General features: G+C 44.0%; 1 protein-coding gene across 4 annotated transcripts in view; it reads right to left on the reverse strand.

The window, feature by feature from the left end:
• Positions 1 to 18,206, reverse strand: part of bcl2l13 (BCL2 like 13) — a 49,016-nt gene that overhangs the window by 28,805 nt on the left and 2,005 nt on the right. For 3 of the 4 annotated variants that reach the window (XM_014125250.2, XM_014125248.2, XM_014125249.2), the window contains exons 2-6: positions 14,059 to 14,244; positions 5,804 to 5,899; positions 5,427 to 5,583; positions 2,512 to 2,584; positions 1,895 to 2,023 (exon numbers count right to left, since the gene is read on the reverse strand). In XM_014125250.2, the coding sequence (XP_013980725.1) occupies positions 1,895 to 2,023; positions 2,512 to 2,584; positions 5,427 to 5,583; positions 5,804 to 5,899; positions 14,059 to 14,182 (579 nt within the window). In that variant the 5' untranslated portion in view covers positions 14,183 to 14,244. Of the gene's footprint in view, positions 1 to 1,894; positions 2,024 to 2,511; positions 2,585 to 5,426; positions 5,584 to 5,803; positions 5,900 to 14,058; positions 14,245 to 16,688; positions 16,963 to 18,206 lie in introns of those variants that run through there. The other variant, XM_014125251.2, reaches the window with a different exon arrangement.

Genomic DNA, 18,206 nt, shown 5'->3' on the forward strand with positions numbered 1-18,206 from the left:
GCCTGTCTAAACACTGCATATTTAGACTACATTTCACTTAAATTAGGTTCACTTAGGATTGCCGGAGTTTTAAATAAGTCCCGGGTTTATTAAATGCTGGGTGGATTAGAGGATTGTGAGCCCTGAGCTTCACAATTGTGAGCCCAATCTACACTGAACAAAAATATTAAAAACGCAACAATTTCAAAGATTTTACTAAGTTACAGTTCATATAAGGAAATCAGTCAATTTAAATAAATTCATTAGACCCTAATCTATGGATTTCACAACTGGGAATACAGATATGCATCAAATGGTCCCAGTCACATAGGGCGGCACACAATTGGCCCACCGTCATCCGGGTTTGGCCGGGGTAGGCCGTCATTGTAAATAAGAATTTTTTGTTAACCTCTTCAATGGCTGTGCGAAGTTGCTGGATATTGGCGGGAACTGGAACACGCTGTTGTACACGTTGATCCAGAGCATCCCAAACATGCTCAATGGGTGACATGTCTGGAAGAGCTGGGGCATTTTCAGCTTCCAGGAATTGTGTACAGATCCTTACAACATGCGGCCGTGCATTATCATGCTGAAACATGAGGTGATAGCAGCGGATGAATGGCACGACAATGGGCCTCAGGATCACATCACGGTATCTCTGTGCAGTCAAATTGCCATCGATAAAATGCAATGGTGTTCGTTGTCCGTAGTTTATGCCTGCCCATACCATAACCCCACTGCCACCACGGGACACTCTGTTCACAACGTTGACATCAGCAAACCACTCACCCACACGACGCCATACACGCTGTCTGCCATCTGCTCTGAACAGTTGAAACTGGGATTCATCCATGAAGAGCACACTTCTCCAGCGTGCCAGTGGCCATCGAAGGTGTGCATCTGCCCACTGAAGTCGGTTATGACACCGAACTGCAGTCAGGTCAAGACCCTGGTGAGGACGACGAGCACGCAGGTGAGCTTCCCCAGGATGGATTCTGACAGTTTGTCCAGAAATTCTTCACTGTGCAAACCCACAGTTTCATCCACTGTCCGGGTAGCTGGTCTCAGACGATTCCGCAGGTGAAGAAAGAAGCCGGATGTGGAGGTCCTGGGCTGGCATGGTTACACGTGATCTGCGGTTGTGAGGCCAGTTGGACGTACTGCCAAATTCTCTAAAAAGACGTTGAGGTGGCTTATGGTAGAGAAATTAACATTCAATTATCTGGCAACAGCTCTGGTGGACATTCCTGCAGTCAGCATGTCAATTACACGCTCCCTCAAAACTTGACATCTGTGGCATTATGTGACAAAACTGCACATTTTTGTCCCCAGCACAAGGTGCATCTGTCTAATGATCTTGCGGTTTAATCAGCTTGTTGATATGCCACACCTGTCAGGTGGATGGATTATCTTGGCAAAGGAGAAATGCTTAATAAAAGGGATGTAAACAAATTTGAGCACAATATTTGAGAGAAATAACCTATTTGTGCCAACCTTTTTTCTGGGACCTTTTATTTCAGCTCATGAAACAGCTCATGAAACAACACTTTGCATGTTGCGTTTATATTTTTGTTCAGTGTAGAATGGTGATAAACCAAGCACCCTTACAACAACTATTTACCTACAACAACATCCACGTTAACGTATTATGCACTTAGGTTTTATCGTTATGTTCTGGTTTATCAATGAGTTTTCATTACCAACAAAGACAAAATGCCCTTATAGCCAACCATGTACAGTGGATATCTGGCGCCCTACTCTGGCTATAGTGTGTACAACAGCCAACAGGTCAAGGCTGAAACATTTATATGCTTGAACTTCGTATGACAAATTAATAAGTGGTTCATTCTTCGTCTGTCCCCTGTCCCATCCTACCAATATGTACCACCCATCCCCTTGTCCAGTGTCCACTCACCCATCCTCCCTGCTGGATGATGTAGCCTGCCTCAGCCTCCTCCAGGAAACGGACCCCCAGAGGTATCAGGTGGGCCAGGATCTGTCCTTCTCCCTGGAGGGCCTGCAGCAGCACCAATGGCACCAGCACCTGGGGACAGGGGAAGGTAGTGTCCAGTTCGAAACACTGTCCAAAAGCAACCAGGAGAGGTAGCCGCAAAGGGCTCCCGAGTGGCGCAGCGGTCTAAGGCACTGCATCTCAGTGCAAGAGGCATCACTCTAGTCCCTGGTTCGAATCCAGGCTGTATCACATCTGGCCGTGATTGGGAGCCCCATAGGGCGGCGCACAATTGGCCCAGCGTCGTCCGGGTTTGGCCGGGGTAGACCGTCATTGTAAATAAGAATTTGTTCTTAACTGACTTCCCTAGTTAAATAAAATAATGTAAAAATTTTTTTTTAAAACAAACAGGCTAAGGGGAGCTTCCACCATAATGTTCACACCTATCATATTCTTCAGATCAGCAAATTCCATAGGCCAAAGAGCTAGGGGGAAAATCGCATGGGTTGTTTCTGAGCTAGACCTCATAGGTTGTCAGTCAGAGTCAGTAACTGCATGTGAACAGTAGAGAGATCCCTCACCTTGCTCCAGCCACTCTGCGTGTGGCAGGAGATGTCTTGTGCTGCTTCTCTGAAATGCTCATAGTCCAGCGGGCTGTCAAACAAACACACAGGGGCTCAGGCTGGAAACATAACAGGGTTGGTTTATACAAGTTCACAACCTGCACACACACAAACACCCCTCAGTGATCATTCACCAGTGACCTTGAAAGTAATTTGAGAAATTGAAATGCATGTGCCACTGAGAGCTGGTTTATAAATAAGACTAACCTAGATTAGACACACACCTAGCCTACGTGATATATGAGTCATGTCCTTGCATTTCTGTAACTTGAGAAAATGAATGGTAGCCTAGCCTATCTGATGGTTGTGTGACATTGACTAAACCTATGTTAGGGGTTCTTGGAATCTAATTTCATCATTAAAAAGATTAAAAATAAATCTCGAAGTAGTCATGCAATACAACCTTTCATAAGGTCTGTGTGCTGTTCTGAACTTGCTACACAGTAACTATTTTCCTTACGGCGGTATGAAAAGACACAATCAACCTTGAGTTTGACTTCAGGCCGACAGTACAGGTGAGCCACCCAGGCCCTGCGGAGCAGACTGTATTTCAAGGGCTGAAACGTATACCTTTTCACAACTCAGGCATACAATGAGTTTACTCATTTGTTCTCTTTTTAAAGGGTGAATAGTGAACAACAGTACAAAAGTACAACTGGCTGCTCATTGGCTGACTGACACACACCACATTCTTTTGGAGAGATTGGAAACCCAAATTGGTCTACATGGACAAGTTCTGGCCTGGTTTAGATCTTATCTGTCGGAAAGATATCAGTTTGTCTCTGTGAATGGTTTGTCCTCTGACAAATCAATTGTAAATTTCGGTGTTCCTCAAGGTTCCGTTTTAGGACCACTATTGTTTTCACTATATATTTTACCTCTTGGGGATGTCATTCGAAAACATAATGTTAAATTTCACTGCTATGCGGACGACACACAGCTGTACATTTCAATGAATCATGGTGAAGCCCCAAAATTGCCCTCGCTAGAAGCCTGTGTTTCAGACATAAAGAAGTGGATGGCTGCAAACTTTCTACTTTTAAACTCGGACAAAACAGAGATGCTTGTTCTAGGTCCCAAGAAACAAAGAGATCTTCTGTTGAATCTGACAATTAATCTGAATGGTTGTACAGTCGTCTCAAATAAAACTGTGAAGGACCTCGGCGTTACTCTGGACCCTGATCTCTATTTTGAAGAACATATCAAGACTGTTTCAAGGACAGCTTTTTTCCATCTACGTAACGTTGCAAAAATCAGAAATTTTCTGTCCAAAAATGACGCAGAAAAATTAATCCATGCTTTTGTTACTTCTAGGCTGGACTACTGCAATGCTCTACTTTCCGGCTACCCGGATAAAGCACTAAATAAACTTCAGTTAGTGCTAAATACGGCTGCTAGAATCCTGACTAGAACCAAAAAATTTGATCATATTACTCCAGTGCTAGCCTCCCTACACTGGCTTCCTGTTAAGGCAAGGGCTGATTTCAAGGTTTTACTGCTAACCTACAAAGCATTACATGGGCTTGCTCCTACCTATCTTTCCAATTTGGTCCTGCCGTACATACCTACACGTACGCTACGGTCACAAGACGAGGCCTCCTAATTGTCCCTAGAATTTCTAAGCAAACGGCTGGAGGTAGGGCTTTCTCCTATAGAGCTCCATTTTTATGGAATGGTCTGCCTACCAATGTGAGAGACGCAGACTCAGTCTCAACCTTTAAGTCTTTACTGAAGACTTATCTCTTCAGTAGGTCCTATGATTAAGTATAGTCTGGCCCAGGAGTGTGAAGGTGAACGGAAAGGCTGGAGCAACGAACCGCCCTTGCTGTCTCTGCCTTGCCGGTTCCCCTCTTTCCACTGGGATTCTCTGCCTCTAACCCTTTTACAGAGGCTGAGTCACTGGCCTACTGGTGTTCTTCCATGCCGTCCATGGGAGGGGTGCGTCACTTGAGTGGGTTGAGTCACTGACGTGGTCTTCCTGTCTGGGTTGGCGCCCCCCCCTTGGGTTGTGCCATGGCGGAGATCGTTGTGGGCTATACTCGGCCTTGTCTTAGGACGGTAAGTTGGTGGTTGGAGACATCCCTCTAGTGGTGTGGGGGCTGTGCTTTGGCAAAGTGGGTGGGGTTATATCCTGCCTGTTTGGCCCTGTCCGGGGTATCATCGGATGGGGCCACAGTGTCTTCTGATCCCTCCTGTCTCAGCCTCCAGTATTTATGCTGCAGTAGTTTATGTGTCGGGGGCTAGGGTCAGTCTGTTACATCTGGAGTATTTCTCTTGTCTTATCCGGTGTCCTGTGTGTATTTAAATATGCTCTCTCTAATTCTCTCTTTCTGTCTTTCTCTCTCGGAGGACCTGAGCCCTAGGACCATGCCTCAGGACTACCTGGTATGATGACTCCTTGCTGTCCCCAGTCCACCTGGCCGTGCTGCTGCTCCAGTTTCAACTGTTCTGCCTGCGGCTATGGAACCCTGACCTGTTCACCGGACGTGCTTGTTGCACCCTCGACAACTACTATGATTATTATTATTTGACCATGCTGGTCATTTATGAACATTTTAACATTTTAACATTTTGACCATGTTCTGTTATAATATCCACCCTGCACAGCCAGAAGAGGACTGGCCACCCCTCATAGCCTGGTTCCTCTCTAGGTTTCTTCCTAGGTTTTTGGCCTTTCTAGGGAGTTTTTCCTAGGGAGTTTTTCCTAGCCACCGTGCTTCTTTCACATGCTTTGCTTGCTGTTTGGGGTTTTAGGCTGGGTTTCTGTACAGCACTTTGAGAATATCAGCTGATGTACGAAGGGCTATATAAAAATAAATTTGATTTGATTTGACAATATTAGGCTGGGTGTACACTGCTGAACAGATACTCACGCACTGAGGAGTGTGTGTACAGTAGAGGCCAGGTGTGTGTCCAGGTCTCTGGCCACCCGGTCGCCCAGAACTGCCAGGCAGTCCTCGATGGAGCTCTCTGGGTTGGCTGGGCTAAACACTGGAGACGTATGGCAGTCGAAGCCTGTACTGGAGAAGGCTGCACACACACACACACGTATTTATTTGACAGTCCCAGACCCAGTTGTACAAGAACAGAGACCCAACTATTAGCATGGTCAGACTTGTTGGTGTTGTGATGGCATACCATATATTGTATGTGTTTTTATTAAAAAAAATGTATATTGCAGAAAAACCAGTATACATACAATAAGTATACAAACAGACTATATGGTATATGTGTTTGTGCTTCCTCTTACAGTCTGAGACCTCATCTTCCAGTTGCTTCAGCTCTTCCTCTATCTGTGCCTTCATAACTCTGTTCCTCTCTCTGTCCACAGCATAATGGCCATCTCCTGGAAGGGAACACAACATCACACTCAGCTAACAGTCACACATTACATATTTAGAATCAATGACAATGTTTGAGTGGCTTTACAACTTTGAAGTGGATCCATTAGTGATGCAGACAAGCATGAATAGCCTACACATTCTAAAGGGCTAGGTCATAACGACGAGGTGTGTAACCTACAAGGAAGATCACACAGGACAAACTGGGGCAGCATAATTATTATTATTTTTAACTCTTAATTGATCGACACATTAGAACCAAGCCTCTTTAGCTCTAAGGTTCTTGACCCAAACAGAATAGGTTCAACTTGGCAACCAGACAAGGCATTTCCCCTGAAGTAATCTCTAGGGACTCAGTCTAGTAATTATCTGATCAGTAGTAAATGAGAAGTAAAATCAACAGTAACATCATAAACCATGTTGGAAAATGTACTTCTAAATCAATTCTCCCAAAAGAGTCTTTACCTCCGATGTAACTGGCTGTATGATGTAATAACTGCAGGTCACAAATGTACACATACTGTATGTAAAGGTTAAAAGTGAGGTTAGGTTAAAAAGGTAACAATAATAATGCGTAAAGTGTGTAGCAGCCTTGACAAGTCAAAGTAGCAGCAATGCACCCCAACTCCCGAGTGTAGGCCCCTCTTTTGATTAGCATTTACCCAGCATTCACAAAGTATTCAGACCCGTTGAATCTCCACATTGTTACGTTACAGCCTTATTCAAAAATGGATTAAATATTACACACTATAAAATGTCTTATGTTAATATATACACTGCTCAAAAAAATCAAGGGAACACTTAAACAACACAATGTAACTCCAAGTCAATCACACTTCTGTGAAATCAAACTGTCCACTTAGGAAGCAACACTGATTGACAATACATTTCACATGCTGTTGTGCAAATGGAATAGACAACAGGTGGAAATTATAGGCAATAAGCAAGACACCCCCAATAAAGGAATGGTTCTGCAGGTGGGGACCACAGACCACTTCTCAGTTCCTATGCTTGCTGGCTGATGTTTTGGTCACTTTTGAATGTTGGCGGTGCTTTCACTCTAGTGGTAGCATGAGACGGAGTCTACAACCCACACAAGTGGCTCAGGTAGTGCAGCTCATCCAGAATAGCACATCAATGCGAGCTGTGACAAGAAGGTTTGCTGTGTCTGTCAGCGTAGTGTCCAGAGCATGGAGGCTCTACCAGGAGACAGGCCAGTACATCAGGAGACGTGGAGGCCGTAGGAGGGCAACAACCCAGCAGCAGGACCGCTACCTCCGCCTTTGTGCAAGGAGGAGCAGGAGGAGCACTGCCAGAGCCCTGCAAAATGACCTCCAGCAGGCAAAAATGTGCATGTGTCTGCTCAAACGGTCAGAAACAGACTCCATGAGGGTGGTATGAGGGCCCGACGTCCACAGGTGGGGGTTGTGCTTACAGCCCAACACCGTGCAGGACGTTTGGCATTTGCCAGAGAACACCAAGAATGGCAAATTCGCCACTGGCGCCCTGTGCTCTTCACAGATGAAAGCAGGTTCACACTGAGCACATGTGACAGAGTCTGGAGACGCCGTGGAGAACGTTCTGCTGCCTGCAACATCCCCCAGCATGACCGGTTTGGCGGTGGGTCAGTCATGGTGTGGGGTGGCATTTCTTTGGGGGGCCGCACAGCCCTCCATGTGCTCGCCAGAGGTAGCCTGACTGCCATTAGGTACCGAGATGAGATCCTTAGACCCCTTGTGAGACCATATGCTGGTGCGGTTGGCCCTGGGTTCCTCTTAATGCAAGACAATGCTAGACCTCATGTGGCTGGAGTGTGTCAGCAGTTCCTGCAAGAGGAAGGCATTGATGCTATGGACTGGCCCGCCCGTTCCCCAGACCTGAATCCAATTGAGCACATCATGTCTCGCTCCATCCACCAACGCCACGTTGCACCACAGACTGTCCAGGAGTTGGCGGATGCTTTAGTCCAGGTCTGGGAGGAGATCCCTCAGGAGACCATCCACCACCTCATCAGGAGCATGCCCAGGCGTTGTAGGGAGGTCATACAGGCACGTGGAGGCCACACACACTACTGAGCCTCATTTTGACTTGTTTTAATGACATTACATCAAAGTTGGATCAGCCTGTAGTGTGGTTTTCCACTTTAATTTTGAGTGTGACTCCAAATCCAGACCTCCATGGGGTTGATAAAAAATTGAAATCCAATTTATTTGTGTGTGATTTTGTTGTCAGCACATTCAACTATGTAAAGAAAAGTATTTAATAAGATTATTTATTTCATTCAGATCTAGGATGTGTTGTTTAAGTGTTCCCTTTATTTTTTTGAGCTATATATATATATATATATACATATACACACACAAATGTGTGTAGATTGATGAGGGGAAAACAATATTTAATACATTTTTGAATAAGGCTGTAACGTAACAAAATGTGGAAAAAGTCAAGGGGTCTGAATACTTTCTGAATGCACTGTAACCTTTAGTTAACTAGGAAAGTCAATTAAGATACAATTCTTATTTACAAGGACGGCCTACCAAGAGGCAAAAGGCCTCCTGCGGGAACGGGGGCTGGGATAATATATATATATTTCTTTAAATAGGACAAAACACAAATCACAACAAGAGGGACACACCAACACTCCATAAAAAGAGACCTAAAACAACACAGCATGGTAGCAATACAATATAGCAGCAGCACAACATGGTAGAAGCACAAACATGGTACCAACAAAGTGTCAATAAAACTGTCCAGTTTCAGTGTTTTTTTGCAGCTCGTTCCAGTAGCAAGCTGCAGCGAACTGAAAAGAGGAGTGACCCAGGGATGTGTGTGCTTTGGGGATCTTTAACAGAATGTGACTGGCAGAACAGGTGTTGTATGTGGAAGATGAGGGCTGCAGTAGATATCTCAGATAGGGGGGAGTGAGGCCTAAGAGGGTTTTATAAATAAACAAACAACCAGTGGGTCTTGCGACGGGTATACAGAGATGACCAGTTTACAGAGGAGTATAGAGTGCAGTGATGTGTCCTATAAGGAGCATTAGTGGCAAATCTGATGGCCGAATGGTAAAGAGCATCTAGCCGCTCGACAGCACCCTTACCTGCGATCTATAAATGACATCTCTGTAATCTAGCACGGTCATCTGAATCAGGGTTACTTTGGAAGCTGGGGTGAAATATGAGCGATTATGATAGAGGAAACCAAGTCTAGATTTAACCCTCTCAGGTATAAACATTCAATAGTCACTGTTTACCAAACAGAGCAATCATGGATGAATGGATGGATGGATGGATGGATCCACAACATCAGAGCTTGCTATAGGCCATATGGCAGAGGTAGGCAACTAGATTCAGCCGCAGGACATTTTTTTTTGGAGCAGATGGTTGGGGGGGCCAGAACATAATCATAATAATTTGGACACTGCCAACTGACCACAGCTAAGCCCATACCCTGGAAAAATTGAAACAAGATCACATCTCTTTTTGGATTCGTGGAAATACTTGGGAACAGATTTTCTAAATTAAATTTTCGCTGAATTCCAGGTGATTTGACAGTCTTTACAAAAAAAATATAAATCTTGTTGCCGACCCTTGCCATAGGAGATATACAGCTCAGTGCTGTTTACACAATGTACACATGTCCACGCTCTATTTACACAATGTACACGTCCACGCTCTATTTACAAGCTGACCTCCTCGTCCTTCTCTCTCTAGCAATACAGGCCCTCTCATTGCGTGTGTACATGCCTACCACACACACACACACACACACACACACACACACACACACACACACACACACACACACACACACACACACACACACACACACACGAGGGGGCAGACACAGCACTGAGCCTTCCCTCCCTGTACTCCCCCACATCTCTAAAGACCTCTTACTGGTTAAGACAGAATGCAACCATTCAGCCAGTGAGCACCGTGGGAAGGGGTGAATGTGATTGGGCCGATGCTCTGTCAGTTCACACTGCCTCCATGGAGCTGCACTGTCAACTCCACTATGCTTCTAACATGCCGTATATTTGACTGGGCCCAAGGCTAGCCTCCTACTGCTCTCCTTTGTTTGGAAGCAAGCAGCACAGCTAAAACAAGGCATCTGAGAACACTTATAGAATTAATACACACAAGGGCATAGCACAAAAACTGTGGGCACTCAAATCCTGAGGGAGGGACTAATCTGTACCCAGGTAACGCCTGTAGTGCCTAGTACAACAGCCAATTTCCACACATCAATCGCCTCACCCTTAGACCCTCTCCTGGCCGTTCACACATTAACTCACTCAGTGAGGCTCAGTGTTAGTTTTCCAAGCCAGGCTAGGTGCTGGTTCAGCAGTCTGTCCAGCCTGCCTGCGCCTGTCTTTGCTCTGGCCCAGTAACGCGTAAGTAATCCTACAGTGATTGCACACGACAGGCTGTCAGAACGAGGAGTTGGCCAAGTGGAAAGCAGGAATCAGGCATTTGTCTTTACTAGGGCTGTGACGATACCAGTGAAGCAATATTTCAATATTTTTTCCATGGTAAAAATGAAAACATGAAGCAGATCAAACTATTTGGTCCTTTAAAAACCTGCTATATGGAAGATATTGTGCTATAGCTTGGAAAATAAATACATGTGACAACATGATGTTCATTTCCAACATTAGGGTCATTTTCCTAAAGAAGTTAAATCCTTTTCCTGTTTTGTATCTTTGCCACAATATTAACGAGTTTAGTGATACTGGTCTCTACTCCCTTCACCCATTCTGGGACCTACCCGAAGGCAAAACAGTCTTGCTCTTCCTGTCTGAAAGCCAAAAGGCATTTGCCTTTCAAAGGGGACAGTCAGACTCATTCATATTCCATGGTAATCACATGGGACACATGGCAGACCTTGGAGAACCCCGGACTACTGCTCATGCAAGACGGTCATGACCTCTGTAGTTAGGAGAGCAGGTCAGGCCATGCTGACATGAACCAGCTGGACTCCCTGGCATGGTGAGACACTGATAACCCTAAACCAAAATAGGCTAGTGAATGGAGTTTGTGATGGACATATTTTGTATATCTAACCATTTCCCACCCTAATGTCAGTGACTGTCAACATTACTAGACGCTGTTCAGCTTCCGCACAACTAGGTTAGAGATCCCAACGTGCTTGGAGGTAGAGGGCTGCATTCCAGCTGGAATGCCAGGTCATTGAAGCGCGGTCTGCATTTTTCATGTTGCGGTTGGGAGCAGGCGGCCAGACAGACAACTTTGGAATAAAAATATTTGTTGTCCTGCAGATTATTGGAAACTGTCGTCTTTCTGCTTTGTATGCATTAGCCTACATTTTGTATTAAAAGCACATCTGTCACATTATTCACACGCTCTCATAATTCGCTGCTTCAACTTAAGTAGCCTACTTCTCTTCTAGTTCGGCGTGTGAGATCAAGCGTGCCTAGTATGTGTGTTCTCATTGAAATAGAGTAGGTTGCCTATGCATGGGCGGAGAATCACTGGCAGTTATCTTTTCAAGGAAATGGACTTCCTAAATATGATTAGGATACAGTGAGGGGAAAAAGTATTTGATCCCATGCTGATTTTGTACATTTGTCCAATGACAAAGAAATGATCAGTCTATCATTTTAATGGTAGGTTTATTTGAACAGTGAGCGAGAACAACAACAACAAAAATCCAGAAAAACGCATGTCAAAAATGTTATAAATTGATTTGCATTTTAATGAGGGAAATAAGTATTTGACCCCTCTGCAAAACATGACTTAGTACTTGGTGGCAAAACCCTTGTTGGCAATCAGAGGTATGTTGTTTCTTGTAGTTGGCCACCAGGTTTGCACACATCTCCGGAGGGATTTTGTCCCACTCCTCTTTGCAGATCTTCTCCAAGTCATTAAGGTTTCGAGGCTGACGTTTGGCAACTCGAACCTTCAGCTCCCTCCACAGATTTTCAATGGGATTAAGGTCTGGAGACTGGCTAGGCCACTCCAGGACCTTAATGTGCTTCTTCTTGAGCCACTCCTTTGTTGCCTTGGTCGTGTGTTTTGGGTCATTGTCATGCTGGAATACCCATCCACGACCCATTTTCAATGCCCTGGCTGAGGGAAGGAGGTTCTCACCCAAGATTTGACGGTACATGGCCCCGTCCATCGTCCCTTTGATGCGGTGAAGTTGTCCTGTCCCCTTAGCAGAAAAACACCCCCAAAGCATAATGTTTCCACCTCCATGTTTGACGGTGGGGATGGTGTTCTTAGGGTCATAGGCAGAATTCCTCCTCCTCCAAACAGGGCGAGTTGAGTTAATGCCAAAGAGCTCCATTTTGGTCTCATCTGACCACAACACTTTCACCAGTTGTCCTCTGAATCATTCAGATGTTCATTGGCAAACTTCAGACGGGCATGTATATGTATTCTTGAGCAGGGGGACCTTGCGGGCGCTGCAGGATTTCAGTCCTTCACGGCGTAGTGCGTTACCAATTGTTTTCTTGGTGACTATGGTCCCAGCTGCCTTGAGATCATTGACAAGATCCTCCCATGTAGTTCTGGGCTAATTCCTCACCATTCTCATGATCATTGCAACTTCACGAGGTGAGATCTTGCATGGAGCCCCAGGCCGAGGGAGATTGACAGTTCTTTTGTGTTTCTTCCATTTGCGAATAATCGCACCAACTGTTGTCATCTTCTCACCAAGCTGCTTGGCGATGGCCTTGTAGCCCATTCCAGCCTTGTGTAGGTCTACAATCTTGTCCCTGACATCCTTGGAGAGCTCTTTGGTCTAGGCCATGGTGGAGAGTTTGGAATCTGATTGATTGATTGCTTCTGTGGACAGGTGTCTTTTATACAGGTAACAAACTGAGATTAAGAGTGTGCTCTAATCTCAGCTCGTTACCTGTATAAAAGACACCTGGGAGACAGAAATCTTCCTGATTGAGAGGGGGTCAAATACTTATTTCCCTCAATTAAAATGCAAATCAATTTATAACATTTTTGACATGCGTTTTTCTGAATATTTTTGTTGTTATTCTGTATCTCACTGTTCAAATAAACCTACCATTAAAATTATAGACTGATCATTTCTTTGTCAGTGGGCAAACGTACAAAATCAGCAGGGGATCAAATACTTTTTTCCCCCTCACTGTATAGTTTACTACATTGCCTCGAAATAAATATTGACCACCCATATTTGTCTCGGTCTGAAAATCATCCAATTCCTAAAAGGTAGGCTATAAAAATAGCTCAAGAGAAAGTCTCTCCAACTCTGCTCTCTTCCAACTACATTTAGCATATTGGCTGATATAGCCCGTTAATACCACGTGAGAATCTCTGGCAATGTAACCTAGGCTATTTCTTAGGTTATTTATGCGCATTTTGATATTGCCTATAGGGTGCAAAATTGCTGGGACCATTGCTGGCAAGTGAGCTGCGTCACATACTCTTAAAATAACATTGCAGGACTGCGGTTGGGTTCGGAACCAGTTCTGGCGGTAGCGGGTGGTGGTTGGACAGAAAGCCAGCGGGTGGTGGTTGGACAGAAAGCCAGCGGGTGGTGGTTGGACAGAAAGCCAGCGGGTGGTGGTTGGACAGAAAGCCAGCGGGTGGTGGTTGGACAGAAAGCCAGCGGGTGGTGGTTGGACAGAAAGCCAGCGGGTGTGGCATGTAAAGCTGAAGAAATCAGTCCACCGCAGACCTCTACTTGGAGGTGGTGCCAGCCCAAGCTGCCCATACATTCTTTGATTGACACGTGGTTCTCACCATTTGTGTGAGAGCTTCCAGAATTAGGAAAAGAAAAGACAAACAGTGCACTAGCTCAACCCAGGAACAACACAAAACAGCATATAAACTGCACTAAACCTACTGGACAGGTTTTCATGCCAGAGACAGATAGCAATCACAGCATAGTTCTATTGAGAGACGATGAAAGGGAGGATAGGCACCGGCAGGCAATCTGCCTAGACGCTGTCTGCACCCCAATTCTTTACCCTTCACCAGAAGTGTGCACTGGTACACTCTCGCATGGATTTAACTCCCTCCAGGCAATGCTTAAACCATGGTGAGTAGTGTGCAGTGCTAGTGCTCACTTGGATGAGGGTGGAGAATCAGGAAAGGGAAGCAGCCGCTCTCTCCTCTCCATCCCGATTTAGTGTGAGTTAAGGGGGTGCAGTGTCCCTTACCTCCGCCAGCGGTGGCCTGCAGCCGGGAGGGGGGCAGGAGTCCCAGGTAGTTGAGGACGATGTACTTGGTCTCGTAGTGGAAACCCTCAGGCACAGAGGTGGAGGATGAGCCCGAGGCAGCCATTGAAGAGATGCAGCGTCAGACTCTCAGGCACATGCAGTCAAATGTGGAAAAAGTTCAAACTCCTGAAAGTATAAAGGAAAGCACACTGGTTATTACGGTTATCAAAGTACCTAGTAAGAGCATTGATGTGTGTACAGTGAGAAACAAAGTGTGAAATCTATGCTGAATACAAGCCTGACACAGATTTTTCTCACGCATGAGAGTAATAAAAATGCATGGTAAAGACTGCTTCATGGATGACAAGTGCAGCAGCAGAGAGAAAGCCTGAGGCACCGTTTATGAACAGCACAGTCTGGACACATTATCTCATCATTCCATTCGTATCATGGCGCAATAGCAATGATGCACTGCAACTGCAAACTCTGTGGCAGCTGTTTCCATGAGTGATATTATAGCCAGCTACATTTTCAGTAGAGCATTTGAATAGAAAGCCATGTGGTAGTGGAAGGAGCAAGCCCCTTTCACGCAGGGTTGCCATGTTCACGGTTTTCCAGACAAGTTGGGCTACTTTGAAAATAAATTGAGTTGCAGGGTTTTTGGGCTACTTCTAAGTTGCACTGCGGCCACCATGCCTTTTCTCTTGGAAAAAAAAACAACATGTATTTCACTATGACCTGCTGCTGACTATCAGGCAATGAGGTGGGCTTGTTGCTGAGTGAGTGAGTGGTGGGGAGGGCCAGAGGGGGAGTGTGTGTGTGTGGTGAGAAAGCACTGCAGCATGCAGTTTAGTCCACTATTGGCTGAGTCAAGTGAGTGAGGAGACAGAGCAGCACAAGTGCACAACGTGACAACTTTTTACCAGTTGTTGTAAGGCTATTTAAATTGTCATTGTGCGCGAGTGGAAATTTGAAATGGAAGTTATGCAACTCCCTCACGTGCTTCTGTTATGGGGGGGAAGTACTCAATGAAACGGACATTAAAATGTTGAGAATGATACATTTGCATCTGTTGGCCATCAAGTAGCCTATAATTTATATGCCATTGTAGGCTACCATTTGGTACAATTAATATGTTGAAATGACTATCACTGGAGTCATTTCAAATAAATGTGTGCCACTTGTGTAGCCTACCTGGAGCTGGCAAACGGATTTACTAAATAGCCTATAACTTCAGTGTATTGTTGTTGCAGCCTTGTGTTATTATGCAATTATTAAATGGCCATGTTCAGTTAATTAAATTTGAAGTTATCAAAGCTCTATCGCAATTTCCGATCAGTTGTTAGAACGCGTTAGATTGATGGTAACCGTCAGTCAGATGAGGCTACAGGTAAAAGAAAGTCTGTTGTTGGCAAGCATATTCAGTTAATAAAAATATGATTCATATTTAATTCAGTGATTGAAATTACAACTCCATCCTCAGTAGCCTACTCCAGCAGCAGGCTATGGGGAAACACAAGCACTTCATACCTCAAAATCACCAAACGATTCATGATGAATAAATTAGTCTTCATTTGAACTAAGCAAGTTGCTAAATTGTTCAATTTACATCTTGCCTACATTTAGCCTAGGCTACTGTAGACTACCTTAAATAAGATGTAGACCTATAGACTACCTGCATCTACAGTGCCTTCGGAAAGTATTCAGACTAGAGGTCGACCAATTAGGATTTTTCAACGCCGATACTGATTATTGGTGGACCAAAAAAAGCCGATACCGATTATATAATAATGACAAATACAACAATACTGAATGAACACTTACTATAATACAGAAATAAAATCTATTTAGTCTCAAATAAATAATGAAACATGTTCAACTGCAAAAACACAGTGTTGGAGAAGAAAGTTCAATATGTGCCATGTAAAAAAGCTAACATTTAAGTTCCTTGCTCAGAACATAAGAACATATGAAAGCTGGTGGTTCAATATTCCCAGTTCTTCAATATTCCCAGTTAAGAAGTTTTAAGTTGTAGTTATTATAGTAATTATGACACGTCGACTATTTCTCTCTATACCATTTGTATTTCATATACCTTTGACTATTGGATGTTCTTATAGGCAAATTAGTATTGCCAGCCTAATCTCAAGAGTTGATAGGCTTGAAGTCATAAACAGCGCTGTGCTTCAAGCATCGCTAACACAGTTCGCAATAAGCCAGGTGGCCCAAACTGTTGTATATACCCTGACTCTGCTTGCACTGAATGCAAGATAAGTGACAATTTCCCTAGTTAATATTGCCTGCTAAAATGAATTTCTTTTAATGCAGGTTTAAAAAAAAAAATACTTCTGTGTATTGATTTTAAGAAAGGCATTGAGGTTTATGGTTAGGTACATTTGTGCAACGATTGTGCTTTTTCTCGCGAATGCGCTTCTGTTAAAATCACCCGTTTGGCAAAGTTGAAGTAGGCTGTGATTCGATGATAAATTAACAGGCACAGCATTGACTATATGCAACGCAGGACAAGCTAGTTAACATAGTAATATCATCAACCATGTGTAGTTAACTAGTGATTATGTGAAGATTGATTGTTTTTTAGAAGATAAGTTTAATGCTAGCTAGCAACTTACCTTGGCTCCTTGCAGCCACAAGGTCCTATTGATGCTGCACTCGCGAAACAGGTGGTTAGCCTGCCACGCAGTTTCCTCGTGGAATGCAATGTAATCGGCCATAATCGGCGTCCAAAAAGACCGATTACCGACTGTTATGAAAACTTGAAATCGGCCCTAATTAAATCGGCCATGCAGATTAATCGGTCGACCTCTAATTCAGACCCCTTGACTTTTTCCACATTTCATTATGTTACAGCCTTATCCTACAATGGATTAAATAAAATAAAAAAATTCAGCAATCTACACACAATACCCCATAATGATTTTTGGTTCTACATTTTTTTTTTTTTTTAAATACTAAAAACTAACGGACTCAAACCAAGTTCATTCATCCAATGGGTCAGACAGCTGAACAGACAAAGACTTGTTCCCACCAGCACAAATATATATACCATACTTTAGGTGAAGTCTCCTCCTTTTCCCAAACATTACATCTTTATTACTAGACAGGAAGTTAAGTGATGTGGGTAATAAACTGTTCCTTCTCCCTTAATGTGGCCTGACCTCAGCCCCCATTCCTCACTAATCCACAGCTCTCCTCACTAATCCACAGCTCTCCACCCTTATCAGTGACTGCAACCATGCAATTGCCTTTCCCTTACTCAGTAACATTCCAAGCATTTGGCTCATATTCAACCTTAATTGACTGATAACTCGTACTTGGCTGCCAAATGTATAGGTCTCCCCATAATAGTTAAAATTATGAAGAGTGATCATAATCATTATTTTAGCAATCCATCCATGGTAAAGGTCCTTCCTAATAACAATGCCCCACATCCTGCTGATATGAGCTGCTGAACTGTATTTGCACTTGTCTGTGTTTATTATGGATGAGAAAGTGAACTTGCCATTTCCAAAAAGTTTAATGGGGATGCTGGTTTGCCATCTATTGCCTAGGACAGGGCTCTCCAACCTGGTTCGTGGAGAGCTACCATCCTGTAGGTTTTCACTCCTACAGGAACAGGGTTGGAGAGCCCTGACCTAAGACATCAACAGCCAGCCAGGGTTTCATTAAATAAACTATAGGCAATACGTTTTATTGCACATTTAGACCTAATTAAAATTATGCATTTGGCGATGTTCAACGAAATTCACTGGCACTATGAAGAATAGCTTAGCCATACTCATACTCCTTACGCCATTTGCACACACTGTATACAAATGTTTCTATTGTGTTATTGAATGTACTTTTATTTATCCCACGTGTAACTCTGTGTTGTTTTTTGTCGCACTGCTTTTCTTTATCTTGGCCAGGTCGCAGTTGTAAATGAGAACTTGTTCTCGACTGGCCTACCTGGTTAAATAAAGGTGAAATAAAATTAGCTAATATATAGTCTACTTTAATATAATGTTGGTAAATTTACGAGGCATTACTAGATTACCAAAATATAGCCTGCAACGATCCTCCCTCGCCTGCTCCCCTTTCACTTCGCTATGAAAAACGCTAGTGTGTGTTTGGTCTTCGGTCTGTAACCT

This window comes from Salmo salar, chromosome ssa10 (genome assembly GCF_905237065.1).
Source record: "Salmo salar chromosome ssa10, Ssal_v3.1, whole genome shotgun sequence".
Taxonomy (NCBI): Eukaryota; Metazoa; Chordata; class Actinopteri; order Salmoniformes; family Salmonidae; genus Salmo; species Salmo salar.